Here is a 20,311-nt window from a genome sequence, read left to right on the forward strand (position 1 = left end):
CTTCACCTCAATATGAAAGTCTAGACAGCTCTTAATAGCTAAGTATTAAGGAGAACAATGGACATAAATAATCAAAACACGAGAGAAACATTTTGTTAAAGAAACTACATTAGACATAGTCTTGAACTTCTAATTTAAATATAACAAAGCACTGGATTTGTGTTAATGACACTGACCCAGTGAGGAGAATACAGACGTATTGCTTTGAGACTCAGACTCCACAACTGATTGCTGCAAATTGCTGCTGATGCAAAGACACACATATGAGATGTCCACAGATATTTCATCCTGTAACAAAAAATAACTGAGCTAAAAGAACTGAGATTAGTCACTATAATGGAAATCTAAAAAGTATTTTGAAACTATTAACTTTTCATTATAGCAATGAGTAATTTTGGAACAGATTTCCCCCATTGCTAAAATTTAAAATTTGGAGACATAGGGCAGAGTTTTCTGTTCCTTCATGCCGGCAGGATTTCTCTGGTCCTGCTGCGGTGAATGGAGATTTGACTGTGCGCCAAATTCTCCGTCCTTGCTAGCAGCAGTAGCAAGGTGCATTGGGATCTGATAATCTCAGCCATCGTTTCTGATTATACAAACTGTGGGACCTACTGCATGCCTGCCTCAACAAAGCTTCTCCACCATCTACAAAGCAGGTCAGGAATGTGATGGAATAGTCTCCACTTGCCTGGATGAGTGCAGCTCCAACAAGACAAAGTGTCGCACTTGACTGGGATGAACTTAAACATTCACTCTATCTGCCACTGACACTGGAGTGACTTGGCAAAGTTCCTTTAACAGCATTTTATAAACCAACAACATCTACTGCTGTGAAAGACATTTCACCTGAGGAAGGAGCAGTGCTCCGAAAGCTAGTGTTTGAAACAAACCTGTTGGACTTTAACCTGGTGTTGTAAGACTTCTTACTGTGCTCACCCCAGTCCAATGCCGGCATCTCCACATCATAGAAAGACAAGAGCAGCAGGCACATGGGAACATTGACAGCTGCAAACTCTCTCCAAGTCATGCACCATTCTAACTTGACAATATATTTCAGTTTCTTCATTATAGTGGGATGAATGTTCTGGGACTTCCTACCTAATAGCACTGCAGGAATACCTACACCACATGCACTGGAGCAGTTGAACAAGGAACTCACCACCATCTTCTCATGGGCAATTAGGGGTAGGCAATAAGTGATCCTTGCTGTAATTGCTGTAACAGTTGCAGATAAGTAATGGTGCATAACATTAATTTCAATGTTATCATGTGCGTTAGTCATGGCTCAGTTGGTAGCTATGTATATGCATGTCCATTTTTTAATTTTGACAGGAAAATGTGGACCAATTATCCAAACAGTAAAATTGCAGTGGAAAATACATCCGTCCAAAAATCAATATCAGCATAAAAGAAAAGAGAAGGAAAATATACACAGGCCAAGTATACTTTATCAGAAACCCTCATGGCTGATTTGACTTTCAGATTTCATCTAATTTTGGTTTTCACATACCGCATATAGGCTTAGGCTACCTCACATTATAATGGCCAAAGCCTATCTAGTTATAGAATAAACTAAATAAAATGGTTAGAAAGGCAAGATGTGAAATTGAGTAAGAAATACAAGGTACCTTTAATAAATTCCTACTTGTGGCGCCATCTGCGATTCTGCTTGTAGGAGAGGGCTCGCAAGGTATAGTACGGACAGAAATTGCAAGGTAAACAGTGTAAATAAACAAACTAGACATCCCCCGCTAAGGGATGGGTGTGGTTGGCTCAGGTCGTGTCAGCTCAGGTCAGAGACTTCCCACGCCAAAAGGTCAGGTGTGGTCTACGAGGTTCATATCAGCTCAGGTCAGAGACTTCCCATGCCAAAAGGGTAGGTGTGGACTGCGAGGTTCATATCAGCTCAGGTCAGAGACTTCCCATGCCAAAAGGTTAGGTGTGGACTGCGAGGTTCATGTGGGCTCGGGTCACAGACTGCCCGAGCTGAAGGTCAGTCAGGCTCAAAAAAAGTATGGTTGGTTTTTGGATGTGTTAGTTTGTCAGATTTACGGATAAAGGATACTCGACTTGTATTCTCAGTAAAGATTTTTATTTAATTGAGAGTCTTGTTACAGAATAGAGTTAGAATTAAAGTGCATTTATATTGGGCATTATTTGTATTATTTCACTCAATAAATGAAGGATTATTTTGTAAGCACAATGAAGAGTCCACACCGAGTTGGTTGAGAAACAAAACTTACTTTCTTTTACACTTAATTATTATGTACAGCTCCAGTGGTCCCCTACTGGGTCTTCTCCCTAGTCGGTGCCTTATTTTCACAGTAACTTCATTGCAGTATTAATGTAAGCCTACTTGTGACACAAATAAAGATTATTATTATTACTGGCCGACTCGATTTATACAAGTGGACATTGTTAAGGGTCCTCCGGCCCCTTACAGGGGAAGATCGTATTCTGCAAGATCCACGGGGCAGTGACTCATCCCTATCCATAAGACCTGTGTGGGTTATAACAGTGTCATTCCAATATTGTTAAAATTGATTTTCAGGATTAACTTGATGGACAAGAGAGATGAAGAGGCAGAGTTTATTGCTTAGATATCTGAAGGTATGCCTGCCAATGATGGGGCAAAAGGAGTGGGAAATGCACAAGAGCCCAAAATTGGAGGAACGTACAACTCTTGGAGGGTTCTAAAGGTCGGGCACGATACCAATATAGGGAAGTGTAAGGGTATGGAGAGTTTTGAACATGAGAATAGAATTTTTAAAAGAGTCATTGGTAGACCCAGAGCTAATCTAGGTCAGTGAGCACAGGGTTACATTTACAAGATCTGGTACAGGTTAGAATACAGGCAACCACATTTGGATGATCTCAAGTTTATGGAGACAGAAGCTAGTTAAGAGTCCATTGGAATAGTCTGAGGGTTTCAGCAGCAGGCAAGTTGATGCAAGGACAGGGAATGGTTATGGTAAGAAAGATGAGTATGAAGTACACGGTCTAGCTGATGGAGAGGATAGGAGGTTGAAATAAGACAAGGTTGTGAACAGTCTGATTTAGCCCAAAACACTGGCCATTAAAGAGAATGCATACAGTGGTAAGGGAAGAGACTCTGGAGTGAAAATCAAAATATGCATAGAAATGGACACAGGAAATTCAGGCTACACAGACATGGCAAAGGTTTAGGAAATAAAATGCCGTGATGTAGATGTAGGCAGAAGGAGTCGGTAAGAGGTTCCCCGGGAGGGATGAAATTGATTTATAGATTGTACAGTCAGTAGTCAATATGGAGCACTGGCCAACTAATGTTTAGGCTCAGTGACAGATGTAGAGGTCAGGCGAATCCCGTGATCAATTAAAAAAAAATTTTTTTTTTAAATTCTCCTTCTTTTTCACATTTTCTCCCAAATTTACACCCAACAATAAACAATAAACAATAATCAGTAATGAATGTAATGTCAATCCCCTATACAATAACAACGATCCCATCCTCCCACCAAACCCCAGACATTGGCCCGCATGTTAACATAAACAAATGACAAAGGGGAATCAGGAATCACCCATAGTCACTATTAACACATACAATCCCCCTCCCCCCAACCCTCCCAGCCCCCCTAATATTCGATGTGATCCAATTCTCGAAAGTGCATAATGAATAACGCCCATGAATTGTAGAACCTTCTCCTCTGTTCAAATTTGACCTTTTCAAGCGTTAAGAATTCCAGCAGGTCCCCCCCCACCATGCCAGGGCACAGGGTGGAGAGGTTGATCTCCACCTTAACAGGAACCGCTTTTGGGCGATCAACAAGGCGAAGGCTACAACATGTGCCTCCGCGCCCGTTTCCAATCCCGGCTGATCCAACACCCCAAATATGGCCTCCCTAGGGCCCGGGTTCAGTTTCACATACACCACTTTAGAGCTTACCCTAAACACCTCCTTCCAGTAATCCTCCAGCTTTGGACAGGACCAAAACGTATGAATGTGGTTTGCGGGGCCTCCCCCGCAACGTTCACACACATCTTCTACCCCCTCAAAGAGTCGGCTCATCCTCGCCCTTGTAAGGTGCGCTCTATACGCCACCTTCAGCTGTATCAGCCCCAACCTCGCACACGAGGTGGAGGCGTTCACCCTCCGGAGCACCTCACACCAGAACCCTCCTCCATACCCTCTCCCAACTTTTCCTCCCACTTTGCCTTGATCCCTTCCAGTGGTGCCTTCTCCTCCTCCAAGATAGCCCCGTAAACCGCCGATGAATCCAGTGATCGTATACTAATTTTACTATATATATCTATTTACATATCTGTCTGCATATACGCTAATCTACATGTGAACATATCAATGGGCTAATTAACCACAGAGATTACAGAATTTGGGATATTACAAATTAATTTGGAAAATAGGTTTCTTGCACAACTAAATTATTAATACATCTGGCTGTACTTATGTTTTCTGGTCATAACTCTGTTAACCTTCAGAAACAATAAATAACGTCAATAAGGGATCTGGGCCAATGCCATAGGTTATCATACCTCATTGTGCTTAAAGCCAGCAGACCAAATAACACATTGTGTATTAGATTGTAAGCCATGTCTGGTCTCAGCATAATCCTGCCCTCTTCTTTAATGGAAGTGGTCTGGCATAGAGATGAATAGCTACTGCATCTGGGGAGAAAATTACAGTTATAACTAGGAAGAAAGCTGTTTTTCGATACATAAGCATTCTGTTTACAACAATACCAGCTCAAAAAATTTAATTATCCCTATTTATACAGAAACATAGAAATTAGGAATAGGAGTACAGTTGGCTCTTCGAGCCTGCTCCACCATTCATTATCATGGCTGATCATCCAACTCCGTAAACTGTCCTGCTTTCCCCCCATATCCTTTGATCCCTTTAGCACCAAGAGCTATATCTAACTCCTTCTTGAAAACGTACAAGGTTACAAGGTTTTGGCCTCAACTGCTTTCTATGGTAGAGACTTCCACAGGCTCACCACTCTCTGGGTGAAGACATTTCTCCTCATCTCAGTCCTAAAAGGTTTACCACCTTAAGTCTTATCCTTAAGACTTACCCCTGGTTCTGGATACTCACCATCGGGAACATCCCTTGTCTAGTCCTGTTAGAATTTTATAGGTTTCTAGGAGATTGCCCCTCATTCTTCTAAACTCCAGTGAATATAATACTACCGACTCAATCTCGCCACATACTGAAGTCCTGCCATCCTAGAAATCAGTTTGGTAAACCTTCGCTGCTCTCCCTCTGTAACAAGAACATCCTTCCTCAGATAAGGAGACCAAAACTGCAGACAAGTGCAGGCACGGTGGAACAGTGGTTAGCACTACTGCCTCACAGCTCCAGGGACCCGGGTTTAATTCAGGCCTTGCATTGCTGTCTGCGTGAAGTTTGCACTTCTCCCTGTGTCTGCATGCGTTTCCTCCGGGTGCTCCGGTTTCCTCCCACAGTCCAAAGAAGTGCAGGTTAGGTGGATTGGCCATGATAAATTGCCCCTTAGTGTGCAAGTTAGATGGGGTTAACTGCTTTGTGAACTGCTGGATTTTTTTATTGTTCAGGGGATGTGTGTATCTCTGGAATAAACCCATATCTATTGGCCATTCCTGGATGACCTCCAAATATAGCAGTGGCACTTCTCTTTGAACCCCTGTAGCTATTGCATTGCTGATATTCTAACAGTGAGCTTAGGTAGGAGATGCCCAGAGTTTGACTCAGAAAATATGAAAGAATTGAAAAATATGTCCAATTTAGATTGGCAAATAACTTGGAAGATATTTCTGATTATCCTTTTATGGTAGAGTTTGCAGGGCAGGGAGTTGTTCATAATATTTTGTTGTATATCCTAAGATGGTACATACCGCAGCCAATGTGCACCACTGGTGGTGAATGAGGTTAATATTTAACCTGTATCGGTGGTGCCAGTTAAACAAATTGATCTATTCTGAACACTGTTGAGTTTCTTTAGTATTGGTACACCTTCGCCAATTCAGGAAAGTGTTGAGTATTCCATCACTGTTGACTTGAGCCTTGTAGGGGGCTTTGAAGGGTCAGAGTTGAATTAGTCATTGCAGTACACAGCTTCTCTCCGACTGTGGTAGCCACAATATTAAAGGGCTGGTCCAGTTAAACCCTGGTCAATGGTGATCTCAAAATGTTGATAGTGGAGAATTTACTGTTGATTGTGAGAGATTTGATGGTGAGGCCATTGATAGGAGAAGGTGGCTGGATCCAAGCTTGTTGGAGCCTTTCATGGTGGCACAATAGTTAGCACTGCTGCCTCACAGCGCCAGGGACCCATGTTCAATTCTGGCCTTGGGTGACTTTGTGGAGTTTGTACATTCTCCGCATGTCTGCGTGGGTTTCCTCCGGGTGCTCCTTTCTTCCCATATTCCAACGGTGTGCAGATTAGGTGGATTGGCTATGCTAAAATTGCCCTTTAGTGTCCAAGGTTACGGGGTAGGATGGGGGAGTGGGCCTAGGTAGGGTGCTTAAACAGAGGGTCAGTGCAAACTCGATGGGCTGAATGGCCTCCTTCTGCACTGTAGGAAATCCGTGATAGGGCAGGGAAGTGGGCCTCGGTAGGGTGGCTGCAGACTTGATGGGCTGAATGGTCTATGGTACAATATTTAAGGTATGGTCTCACCAAGGCCCTGTATAATTGCAGCAAGACAACCCTGCTCCTACACTCAAATCCTCCTGCTATGAAGGCCAACATGCCATTTGTCTTCTTTACCGCCTGCCGCACTTGCAAGCTTACTTTCAGTGACTGATGTACAAGGACATCCAGGTCCCGTTGCATATTCCCCTCTCTCAATCTTTAGCAATTCAGATAATAATCTGCCTTCCTGTTTTTGCTATCAAAATGGATAACCTCGCATTTACAGGCTGGTTTAGCACAGCGGGCTAAACAGCTGGCTTGTAATGCAGAACAAGGCCGGCAGCGCGGGTTCAATTCCCGTACCGGCCTCCCCGAACAGACGCTGGAATGTGGCGACTGAGGACTTTTCACAGTAACTTCATTGACGCCTACTTGTGACCTTTCTGTCCATGGCCTGCTAGTGTTCCAATGAAGCTCAATGCAAGCTCGAGGAACAGCATCTCATCTTTCGACTTAGCATTCTCAGGCTTCCAGACTCAATCAGTTCAACAATTTTAGATTATAACTTGTCTCCCAATCATCTTGCTTTGTGTTTCTTTACTGGTTTGTTTTTTCTCTTGATTTGCTAATTTCCTTTGCTTTGCGTTCAGATGGCAGCTGTCCTGTCATTCACATCTAAACACATATTTTGAGCCTTTATGTATTCCATTACCACTCCCTTTGGCTATGAAATCATAGATTACATAGAACATACAGTGCAGAAGGAGGCCATTCGGCCCATCGAGTCTGCACCGACCCCCATTAATCCCTCACTTCCACCCTATCCCCGCAACCCAATAACCCCTCCCAACCCTTATGGACACTACGGGCAATTTTTTTTTAGCATGGCCAATCCACCTAACCTGCACGTCTTTGGACTGTGGGAGGAAACCGGAGCACCCGGAGGAAACCCACGCAGACACGGGGAGAACGTGCAGACTCCGCACAGACAGTGACCCAGCGGGGAATCGAACCTGGGACCCTGGCGCTGTGAAGCCACAGTGCTATCCACTTGTGCTACCGTGCTGCTCATGTCATTTAATCTCTCGTGCCCTCCACTTTGCCACAGAATTTCCCTTTTGCTCTTCATCCACCCTCTCCCCTTTTCTTGCTCAAAACCTCTCTAACTTCTTCCAGTTTTGATGAAAGGTCACAGAGCTAAAAAGGTAACTCTGTTTCTCTGTCCACAGATGAGACCAGACATGTTGGGCATAATCAGCATTTTCTATTTTTATTACAGCATCTTTAAGTGTGGCTTGTAGATTTGTGACCAGCAGGTACGAGTGATGTTTGTTTTCTTTGAGGTTGTTGAGAAAGTTGATACGCACAGCGAGACTTTGTGTTGCTGAAATCTTTCAATTTGGATTTAGTTGGCTTGATCTATTTTAAGGTTTTTTATTATTTGTGGAAAACATCAACTAGTCTATTTAGCAGATTCTTCATTCTGTCTATTTACCACTCTCACTAAATTTCTATTTTAGAAGTCTTTATATGTTCTCTCTGTTCCCACCTCACTCCATTGCATGCTCACTTAATGAAAATACTCTTGACAATCATGAGGCTACCCAAACCAGCAATTTTAAAAAACTTTAATGGTCAAAACACTTGGGAGGTAATTTGTTTTGCAAATGATCATTCTGTAATTTGGTCTAAGATATTACAGCTGCTCAAAAATGGAAAATAGGACTTCCGGGTGCGGCGATGACCAGCTAAGTTGCACGTTTCGGCAGCTCCCGGTGGAACGGACTTTTGGGCTCTTAATAAGAGCCCCAACGGCAATTTTAACGGCTAAAAGCACTGTGCGGTAAACCAGAAGGGAATCCCCCCTGGATACGGATGGAAAAAGGAAAGGAAAGTGGCCGGATTGCGGTGGATCCTTTAGAGCAGCGGCAAGGAAGGCAAGCAAAAACCAAGATGGCGTCGGAAGGTGGCAGTTTAATATGGGGCCCTGAACAACACGAGTTTTTGAAACGCTGCGTGGAAGAGCTTAAAAAGGAGATGAAGAAGGAGCTGTTGGCCCCGATATTACAGGCGATTGAAGGGCTAAAAGATGAGCAAAAGACCCAGGAGCGAGAGCTTCGGGTCGTGAAGGCAAAGGCTGCCGAGAACGAGGACGATATACAGGGCCTGGTGGTGAAGACGGAGATGCACGAGGCACACCATAAACGATGTGTGGAAAGGCTGGAGGTGCTGGAGAATAATGCGAGGAGGAAGAATTTAAGGATTCTTGGTCTTCCTGAAGGTGCAGAAGGGGCGGACGTCGGGGCATATGTGAGCACGATGCTGCACTCGTTGATGGGATCGGAGGCCCCGACGGGTCCGCTGGAGGTGGAGGGAGCCTATTGAGTTATGGCGCGAAGACCGAGGGCTGGAGAAATTCCTCGAGCCATAGTGGTGAGATTCCTCCGTTTTAAGGACAGAGAGATAGTCCTAAGATGGGCAAAGAAAACTCGAAGCAGTAGATGGGAGAACGCGGTGATCCGCGTATATCAAGACTGGAGTGCGGAGGTGGCGAGAAGGAGGGCGAGCTTTAATCGGGCCAAGGCGGTGCTTCATAAAAAGAAGATCAAATTTGGAATGCTGCAGCCGGCAAGACTGTGGGTCACATATCAAGGGAAGCACCACTACTTTGAGACGGCGGATGAGGTGTGGACATTTATTGTTGAAGAGAAATTGGAATGAGTGGGTTATTAAAAAAGAACGTTTGAGACAAAGTGGTGGGGCGAATATGGGGGGCGAAGAGGGGGGAAAAAGGGGGGAAGAGATGATTTTTATGTTGTTAATCCTGCGACCCGGTAACTTTTCTCTCTTCCACAGGTTGTGGGGGAGGGAGGAAGGGAGGTGGAGGAGTTGGGGGCGTTGGCCATTGGGGGCGGGGCCAAAAGGGAAGCGCGGGCTTTGTTCCCGCGCTATGATAATTATGGCGGGAATAGGGAAGCAGGAAGGAGGGGGCGTCGCACGGTGCGAGCCGAGGTCACGGGGGGAAGCCGAGGTCGGCTAGAGTTTGCTGACTTCTGGGAGCAACATGGGGGGTGTAACTACGCTAGTGGGGGATCTAGCGGGGGGGGGGGGGATTTACTGGGTTGCTGCTGCTGGGGAGAAGGGGGAGCTGGTGTGGGGTGGGCGGGGCGGCACCGCCTGGGGGGACACAGCTGAGAGGGAACTGGGTGAGGAGCTGGGTAAAAGGGGATGGCTAATCGACAAGGGGGGGTAAAGAGCCCCCCAACCCGGCTGATCACGTGGAATGTGAGAGGGCTGAATGGGCCGATAAAGAGGGCACGGGTACTCGCACACCTAAAGAAACTTAAGGCAGATGTGGTTATGTTACAGGAGACGCATTTGAAACTGATAGACCAGGTTAGACTACGCAAAGGATGGGTGGGGCAGGTGTTTCATTCGGGGCTAGATGCGAAAAACAGGGGGGTGGCTATATTAGTGGGGAAGCGGGTAATGTTTGAGGCAAAGACCATAGTGGCGGATAGTGGGGGCAGATACGTGATGGTGAGTGGCAAATTACAGGGGGAGGCGGTGGTCTTAGTGAACGTATATGCCCCGAACTGGGATGATGCCAACTTTATGAGGCGCATGTTAGGACGTATCCCGGACCTAGAGGTGGGGAAGTTGGTAATGGGTGGAGATTTTAACACGGTGCTGGAACCAGGGCTGGACAGGGAGAGGTCCAGGACTGGAAGGAGGCCGGCAGCAGCCAAGGTGCTTAAAGACTTTATGGAGCAGATGGGAGGAGTAGAACCATGGAAATTTAGTAGACCTAGGAGTAAGGCGTTTTCGTTTTTCTCCTATGTCCACAAAGTTTATTCGCGAATAGACTTTTTGTTTTGGGAAGGGCGTTGATCCCGAAGGTGAGGGGGACGGAGTATACGGCTATAGCTATTTCGGATCACGCTCCACATTGGGTGGACTTGGAGATAGGGGAGGAAAAAGAACGGCGTCCACCCTGGAGAATGGACATGGGACTAATGTCGGATGAGGGGGTGTGCCTAAGGGTGAGGGGGTGTATTGAAAAGTACTTGGAACTCAATGATAATGGGGAGGTCCAGGTGGGAGTGGTCTGGGAGGCGCTGAAGGCAGTGGTTAGAGGGGAGCTGATATCAATCAGGGCACATAAAGGAAAGCAGGAGAGTAGGGAACGGGAGCGGTTGCTGCAAGAACTTCTGAGGGTGGACAGGCAATATGCGGAGGCACCGGAGGAGGGACTGTACAGGGAAAGGCAAAGGCTACACGTAGAATTTGATTTGCTGACTATGGGTACTGCAGAGGCACAGTGGAGGAAGGCACAGGGTGTACAATACGAATATGGGGAGAAGGCGAGCAGGTTGCTGGCCCAACAATTGAGGAAAAGGGGAGCAGCGAGGGAAATAGGGGGAGTGAGGGATGAGGAGGGAGAGATGGAGCGGGGAGCGGCGAGAGTGAATGGAGTGTTCAAGGCATTCTATGAAAGATTATATGAGGCTCAGCCCCCGGATGGGAAGGAGAGAATGATGTGTTTTCTGGAACAGCTGGAATTTCCTCAGGTGGAGGAGCAGGAGAGGGTGGGACTGGGAGCACAGATCGAAATGGAGGAAGTAGTGAAAGGAATTAGGAGCATGCAGGCGGGGAAGGCTCCGGGACCGGATGGATTCCCAGTTGAATTTTACAGGAAATATGTGGACTTGCTCGCCCCGTTACTGATGAGAACCTTTAATGAGGCGAGGGAAAGGGGACAGCTGCCCCCGACTATGTCAGAGGCAACGATATCGCTTCTCCTAAAGAAAGAAAAAGACCCGCTGCAATGCGGGTCCTATAGGCCTATTTCCCTCCTGAATGTAGACGCTAAGATTCTGGCCAAGGTAATGGCAATGAGGATAGAGGATTGTGTCCCGGGGGTGGTCCATGAGGACCAAACTGGGTTTGTGAAGGGGAGACAGCTGAATACGAATATACGGAGGCTGCTAGGGGTAATGATGATGCCCCCACCAGAGGGGGAAGCGGAGATAGTGGTGGCGATGGATGCCGAGAAAGCATTTGATAGAGTGGAGTGGGATTATTTGTGGGAGGTGTTGAGGAGATTTGGCTTTGGAGATGAGTATATTAGATGGGTACAGCTGCTGTATAGGGCCCCGATGGCGAGCGTGGTCACGAATGGACGGGGGTCTGCATATTTTCGGCTCCATAGAGGGACGAGGCAGGGATGTCCTCTGTCCCCATTATTGTTTGCACTGGCGATTGAGCCCCTGGCAACAGCATTGAGGGGTTCCAGGAAGTGGAGGGGAGTACTCAGGGGAGAAGAACACCGGGTATCTCTGTATGCGGCCGATTTGTTGTTGTATGTGGCGGACCCGGCGGAGGGGATGCCAGAGATAATGCGGATACTTGGGGAGTTTGGAGAATTTTCAGGATATAAACTGAACATGGGGAAAAGTGAGTTGTTTGTGGTGCATCCAGGGGGGCAGAGCAGAGAAATAGAGGACTTACCACTGAGGAAGGTAACAAGGGACTTTCGCTAGTTGGGGATCCAGATAGCCAAGAATTGGGGTACATTGCATAGGTTAAATTTAACGCGGTTGGTGGAACAGATGGAGGAAGATTTCAAGAGATGGGACATGGTATCCCTGTCACTGGCAGGGAGGGTGCAGGCGGTTAAAATGGTGGTCCTCCCGAGATTCCTTTTTGTGTTTCAGTGCCTCCCGGTGGTGATCACGAAGGCTTTTTTCAAAAGGATTGAGAAGAATATCATGAGTTTTGTGTGGGCCGGGAAGACCCCGAGTGTGAGGAGGGGATTTTTGCACCGTAGTAGGGATAGGGGGGGGGCTGGCACTACCGAGCCTAAGTGAGTACTACTGGGCCGCCAATATCTCAATGGTATGTAAGTGGATGGGAGAAGAGGAGGGAGCGGCGTGGAAGAGATTGGAGAGGGCGTCCTGCAGGGGGACTAGCCTACAAGCTATGGTGACGGCGCCGTTGCCGTTCTCACCGAAGAAATACACCACAAGCCCGGTGGTGGTGGCTACTCTGAAAATCTGGGGGCAGTGGAGACGGCATAGGGGTAAGACGGGAGCCTCGGTGTGGTCCCCGATAAGAAATAACCATAGGTTTGCTCCGGGGAGAATGGATGGAAGATTTGGAACATGGCAAAGAGCAGGAGTAACACAATTGAGAGATCTGTTTGTAGATGGGACGTTTGCAAGCCTGGGAGTGCTGACCGAAAAATACGGGTTGCCCCAAGGGAATGCATTCCGGTATATGCAACTGAGGTCTTTTGCGAGGCAACAGGTGAGGGAATTCCCGCAGCTCCAAACGCAGGAGGTGCAGGATAGAGTGATCTCAAAGACATGGGTGGGGGACGGTAAGGTATCAGACATATATAGGGAAATGAGGGACGAGGGGGAGATTATGGTAGATGAGCTGAAAGGGAAATGGGAAGAGGAGCTGTGGGAGGAGATTGAGGAGGGGCTGTGGGCTGATGCCCTAAGTAGGGTAAACTCATCGTCGCCGTGTGCCAGGCTAAGCCTGATACAATTTAAGGTGTAACACAGGGCGCATATGACTGGAGCACGGCTCAGTAAATTTTTTGGAGTAGAGGGTAGGTGTGCGAGATGCTCGAGAAGCCCAGCGAATCACACCCACATGTTCTGGTCATGTCCGGCACTACAGGGGTTTTGGGTGGGGGTGACAAAGGTGCTTTCGAAGGTGGTGGGGGTCCAGGTCGAACCAAGCTGGGGGTTGGCTATATTCGGGGTTGCAGAGGAGCCAGGAGTGCAGGAGGCGAAAGAGGCTGATGTTTTGGCCTTTGCGTCCCTCGTAGCCCGGCGCAGGATACTGTTGATGTGGAAGGAAGCCAAGCCCCCGGGTGTGGAGACCTGGATAAATGACATGGCAGGGTTTATAAAGTTGGAACGGATTAAGTTCGTCCTAAGGGGATCGACTCAAGGGTTCACCAGGCGGTGGCAACCGTCCGTCGAATACCTCACAGAAAGATAGAGGGAATGGAAAAGAAGAAGACAGCAGCAGCAGCCGGGGGGGGGGGGGGGGGGGGGGGGGAGGAGGAGGAGGAACCAGAAGGACTCTCAGGGATGTTAGTGTATATGTATAATATGTATAGGTTGTTGTTATAGGTAATTGTATATTGGACTGCTGAATTGTATTTTTGGAGAGTATTTATTTGGGACAAGGCAGTTGCCATTTAGTTTAGTTTAGTTTTTTAATTTTGATGTTGTTTATATATATTATTTATTTCTTGCTTAAAACTGGCCATTGTTATTTATATTGTTATATTACTGTGTAAAGGATACACAATGTACTGTCATGGTTGGCCAAAAATTTTGAATAAAATATATTTTAAAAAAAAAATGGAAAACAAATCAAATCTATCAACGTTTGGTCAATTTTAAACAATGCAGAGCACAATTGCTCATTGAATTCAAAAGTATTCATCCCGACAGCACAATGTGTCAGCAACAAAGTACCAATACTATTTGGTAACTACACTTACCTGAGATTCTGAACAGCAACAGTTATAGCAATGATCACCGTGATAACCAGAGTTAGAAGATATGAAGGTAAAATCAGTGTGTGCAAAAGTCTTTGGAAAGTATCATAAGGCAGTAGGCCAAAAGCTTCTTCACACAGGTACAACTTAGCATCAAAATCCCTAAAGAGGAAAAAGACAAAGAAAATATTTCTACTAAATATATTTGCACACATGAGCTGTTGACGAATGAACTCAATCCGGCACCATTTTATACATGCTGGACAAATTACTTTAACATTACTATCTATTCTAGCTAGATTCTTAGAGGTATCATAGAATCCCTAGTGTAGAAGGAGGCTATTCGGCCTATTCTTAGGAGGTATCATAGAATCCCTGCAGTGTAGAAGGAGGCTATTCAGCCCATTCTTAGAGGTATCATAAAATCCCTGCAGTGTAGAAGGAGGCTATTCAGCCCATTGAGCCTGCACCGACCCTCCAAATAAGCAATCTACCCATACCCATTTCCCTCCTACTCCTGTAACACCATAACCTAAACTGCACATCCCTGGACACTGAGGGACAATTTAGCATAGCCAATCCATCTAACCTGTACATATTTGGACTATATATCAATATATGTACATATCAACATATATGATTTTGAATTAGGACAGCACAATAGCACAGTAGTTAGCACAGTTGCCTCACAGTTCCATGGTCCCCATTTCGATTCCCGGCTTGGGTCACTGTCTGTGCAGAGTCTGCACATTCTCCCAGTTTCTGCGTGGGTTTCCTCCAGGTGCTACGGTTTCCTCCCACAGTCCAAAGATGTGCAGATTAGGTGGATGGGCCTGCTAAATTGCCCTTAATGTCCAAAAAGATTAAATGGGGTTACTGGGTTACGGTGATAGGGTGGAGGTATGTGCTTAATTAGGGTGCTCTTTCCAGGGTGCAGATTCGATGGGCCGAATGGCCTCCTTCTGTACTGTAAATTCTATGATCAAACGCTGCCTTCAAAGCACATTAGGATTTTATGGATTTCTCTCTGCAAACATTGCCTACACTGTTTTTTACTTTCATTGAAACATCATCATAACTTCCTTAACAAAGGCAAACAGGATTGTTTAAATTGAGTGTAAAAAAGCAGACTGTTTTTACAGAGAAGGAATACAAACCTTTGAGAAGCCAATTATGACAAATACATTGTGTATGTGCAGAGTGCTGTTAAATTTCTGGTTATCACATCTAAGTTTCCCTTTCATTACTATAAACAAATAAAAGGAAAGGGGATTATGTTCCTTTTCAACAAAATGATAAACTTTCATCTTAGTCATTTTGATATTCAAAAGGTCATGTGATGGTTACTTGTACATGTTTCTCCAGACCCCCATTTAAATACATAGGTAGTTTATTATTTATTCATACAATCAGAGTGACCATGGGTTTTGAAACATTTATTTCTTCCCAAGGATAGATGTATACAATGACTTTCTGCAGAATGAACTGACTTCAGTGGTTGTAAAGCACTTTGAAATGGACTGGCAAATTGGAAACAAGGGAAAGTTAAGATCATCACAAGAACACAGAAAGGAAATTAAATGAACTGTTGTCACATATAGGATCATTACAACAACAAAGAACATGGAGATATTTAATGAAGCTGACCCACAGTGGGGCAGGAACCTATTTCTCAATGAAGAGGGCTTTGTCGTAGCTATCAACTCAGCCATGGTATCAACATCCTAGGTTTCTCAGCCAATCGCAGAGCATGGAAGTAAAGAAACACCGCATCTAACCATAAAAGCATTTCAACTTAAAGGAACCCTGGTGGGAATCAGAAAGGCTGCATCCTGCAAGATAAAAGCAAATTACTGCGGATGCTGGATACTGAAACCAAAGAGAAAATGCTGGAAAATCTCAACAGGTCAGGCAGCATCTGTAGGGAGAGAAAAGAGCTAACGTTTCGAGTCCCTTTGACAAAGGGTCACCTGGACTCGAAACGTTAGCTCTTTTCTCTCCCTACAGATGCTGCCAGACCTGCTGAGATTTTCCAGCATTTTCTCATTGGTTGCATCCTGCAAGAGTTCTTCAGTCTTCTGGAAGGTCAAGAGTGGAAGGAAGTCATGAGAAAGCTGTCCCATGCTCTCTGGTACTTCTCTGAGGTAATGCTGCAGGTTGTGAGGGAGTGCAGAGAGGTTCGCTGGCGGCAGGAAGAGAAGGCAGTCTCTGAGAACAAGCAGGCATTTCTGGACCTAACAGAAGCAGTGAGCAACAGAAGTCCCTAGAGCTCATTGTCAGTGCTGCAAGAGGTTCAATGATTTTATGACGACAGGAAAGGTAAGTAGCATCCCTCCTTCAAGTGCCATCATCCACACTCTGACTTCCCCAGTACTCTTCTGCACAGCACTCCACAGACTAATGTGTCATGCAGCTCCATTCATTCCTCTCCCTCGAGGCATTTTCATCTGAGCAGCTAATGCTCACACTCAACAAAGAAAAGTTCAGCACAGGAACAGGCCCTCCGGCCCTCCAAGCCTGTGCCGACCATGCTGCCCGTCTAACCTAAAACTTTCTACACTTCCGCAGTCCATATCCATCTATTGCAGTGTATATAAAAATTTTTTTTCGAGCGACCCAAATTTACAGAATGGCCGACTATCGCAACCCACGCCACTTTCACAAAAGATTCTCCATAATTACCTTTAAAAAGGCACACTCATTGTTGGCACTTCTGTATTATTGAATGTAAATTTGTAAATTGAGCTGCTATTTCACCTTAAACGACAGCTCCACCCTGACACATTGTTAAAGGGAGTGACTCAGGATTATTTGATTATTTTATTTCTTCACACCCATTGTTAGCATTTGGAAAATTGTGTGCAACGCTGGAAAGATTAACAGGCTGAATATTGCACATTTTTTACAACATCATGTTCACACATTCAAAACCTAACATGACATTGGATGGGAAATTAAACTCAAAAGTTCAACTTCAGAAAAAGGAGCCCTAACTGTTGGACGAAAAACACGGTCAGACAGAATATCACTGGACCGAAAGAGGAAATGCTGGAAAATCTCAGCAGGTCTGGCAGTATCTGTAGGGAGAGAAAAGAGCTAACGTTTCGAGTCCGATTACTCTTTGTCAAAGCTAACAGAGAAAGTGGGAAATATTTATACTGTGGAGTGAGAATGAAAGATGAGTCATAGGCACAGAAACCAAGAGATTCGGGGTTCTAACAGCCATAGAAACCAAGGGGAAAGAGTGTTAATGGCAGTCCCCAGAGAGAACAAAAGATGTGAAAGGCCAAACAGCAGGGGGACTAACATCAGAGGGTGAACTGTAGATGTGGAGGGAGGGGAAGGGGGAAGCAAAAAGGAGAAAGGGTAAGGAAAGGTGGATAAGATTGGGGGAGAGGGGGGTTTAATATATATTAAGAAAGACAAGACAAAAAGAAATGGTAAAAGACAGTTAAAATGAAATGGGAAAAAACAAATGGGTACAGCTAATTATCTGAAGTTGTTGAATTAGATGTAGAGACCGGAAGGCTGTCATGTGCCTAACTGGAAGATGAAATGTTGTTTTTCATGTTAAGACGTTGAATGATACGAAGGATGAAATAAAACTGGGGACAGGGACAGCATTGAGAGAGACATCACTGGACGCCTGCCAGTACCGTTTCCCAGGTAATTATGTAACAGATTGAAAGCATACTTAAAAAAAAAAAGCAATGCTGGGTACAGCTCAGCTGACCAATATGCAAAACGTGCAGACACATTCCATTCCATAAACCTGCAACATTTTATCGGCCATTTTTGGCGAACAATTCAAGCTCCGATAAAGGTCGATGCAAAAGTCCATGCTGTAGAAGAACTGATTCAGCTGATGGAGTCCATGTAGCCACACGGCAGAGACAGATGCTTGGGGACAAGTACCTGGGAAGAGGGGCTAGATAGCAGCGTGGGACGTCATGAAAAAGAGAAGCGTCCTTGAAGGATAAGAGCCCCGGTGTGGAGAGACAATTCGCAAGTGGAAGGATTGGACATAGGGGCTTGTAGGGCTGGAGGAGGGGGCTTGTAGGGCTGGAGGAGGATGTACGTCCAGCTTAACTGAGAGAATGATAAAAGACGCACGGGGTTTGTTAGTGACACTGTTATGGGCCAGGGTTTAGAGAAGTGTATCATGGAGTTCACCTGACCCACAACTTTTACTAGATTGTGGTATGGGGAGCACACGGCCCACTCTACAGGTGTGGGACAGCAGAAATGGAAAAGTATTTTTTAAAGCAAAACAATGTTTATTTTATGAACTCAAGTTAACGTTTTTAAAACATACAGTGAACATCTTAGCAATCATTAATTCAAATACAACCCCCAAAGACTACAACACTAAGTAAACCTTTAAGCTTTCCTTTTTAACATCCATATGACTTAAAAACAAAACCTTTATCAGAAGCACATCAGGTTAAAGTCACTACTGTTATTAGTTTTAAATCACCAGGATCGATTTACAGTCTAGATTACAGAGAGAGATTCATACACCTTCTGGCTGTGACTGCAGCTATCCAGCTCTGAAAACGAAACTAAAACACACCCTGCAGCAAACAGCCTAAAACGAAAGTAAAAAGCTGACAGACAGCCCAGCTCCACCCACTCCCTGACATGCAGTAATAAACACCCATTTCTTAAAGGTACTCTCACATGACAACACACTCAACTCAAGAAATAATAGAGATCCTGATGCTGAATACAGTAGCAGGATATGCCACCCAAAGTGAATTTTACAGTTCTCTGACTCCAAACTGCCCAACTACACTTTGGCTCAGAGAGGCAAGGAAGTCCATGGCAAAGGCTTATACATTAGTCTCGCGCGGTCATACACTTTATTGCAGTGAGAATTTACCAAGAGAAAAAATGGTAAACATGGTCAGGCGGTATTTGGGGATCATTTTGGTGATCTTGCCCTGACCCATTCTACACCATCCAGCGACCTGCGACCCCCACTTTGAAAATCACAGCTCTATTCCCATCCTATCCATTTATTTGTCAAGGCGCCCCTTAAACGTCACTATTGTACCTGCTTCCACCACCTCCTCCGGCAATGCGTTCCTGGCACCCACTACCCTGTGTAGAAAAACATCCCTTGCACATCTCCTCTAAACTTTCCCTCGCACCTCAAACCTATGTCCCCTAGTAATTAACTCTTCCAACCTGGGAAAAAGCTTCTGACTATCCACTCTGTCCATGCCCTTCATAATTTTGTACACTTCTATCAGGTCGCCCCTCAATCTCCTCCGTTCCAATGAGAACAAACCGAGTTTGTCCAATTTTTCCTCATAGCTAATGCCCTCCATACCAGGCAACATCCTGTAAACCTCTTCCGTATCCTCTCCAAAGCCTCCAAGCCCTTCTGGTAGTGTGGCGAAGAACTGAATACTATATTCCAAGTGTGACCTAACTAAGGTTCTATATAGCGTAATACTATAGTTTGTCAGGACTTAGCCTATAACACAGTTCACTTTTATTTCCTAATTCCTCCTAAGAGCCCTTTTATTGGGTATGTGATCTTGAAGATTAATTCATTTCTCTCCTTTGGAATTTAACAGGTATGCTCTCTGGGATTCACTTTAATTTCTCCTCAGTGCTCCAGCTATCCTCTGAGGTATGGGATTTCATGGGGACCCTTCCATTAGATTTTAGCCAAATGCTCTTCCAACTTATCTTCAAATCCCTATGAATGTAGACCTCTCAGCTCAAACTTAGGCTTCACTGCATTTGTGCTCAGTGATTTAAAAATCAGCAAGCCGTGGTTCTTAATGCAGATTGGCCTGGCCACAGTTCTTGGCAGACTCACCAAGCCAACTGCTTGTTTTCACTATGAGGGTCACAGCAGATTTCTACCTCAAGCTTCATGCTGGGCAAATCTTCTAGCCTATTTCACAAACTCTGTATCCAAACTGAACTAGAGCTCCCATCCACATTCTGCTTGGCAAATGATAGGGTTTTGTATTTTCTATACTGAAGGTGCATGTTGGCTAACATACATCTCTTTAAGCTCCCTTGACGCTGTGAGCTGCAAACTGTCACAGGTGGACTGCTTCTTCCCAATCCTAGCAGCAAAAATCCACACACACACATGAATCAAATAAAGGGACATCCACTGCCCATCTCCATGGCAATACGGCATATTAGGGAT

General features: G+C 45.3%; 1 protein-coding gene across 5 annotated transcripts in view; it reads right to left on the reverse strand.

The window, feature by feature from the left end:
* The window catches only part of dpy19l3 (dpy-19 like C-mannosyltransferase 3), a 162,316-nt gene that overhangs the window by 48,132 nt on the left and 93,873 nt on the right, over nt 1-20,311 (reverse strand). For all 5 annotated transcript variants that reach the window (XM_072518120.1, XM_072518121.1, XM_072518119.1 and 2 more), the window contains 3 exons: nt 14,140-14,298; nt 4,531-4,662; nt 177-288 (listed from right to left, as the gene is read on the reverse strand). In XM_072518120.1, the coding sequence (XP_072374221.1) occupies nt 177-288; nt 4,531-4,662; nt 14,140-14,298 (403 nt within the window). The remainder of the gene's footprint in view (nt 1-176; nt 289-4,530; nt 4,663-14,139; nt 14,299-20,311) is intronic.

The sequence above is a fragment of the Scyliorhinus torazame genome, chromosome 10, assembly GCF_047496885.1.
Source record: "Scyliorhinus torazame isolate Kashiwa2021f chromosome 10, sScyTor2.1, whole genome shotgun sequence".
In the NCBI taxonomy this organism is placed as follows: domain Eukaryota; kingdom Metazoa; phylum Chordata; class Chondrichthyes; order Carcharhiniformes; family Scyliorhinidae; genus Scyliorhinus; species Scyliorhinus torazame.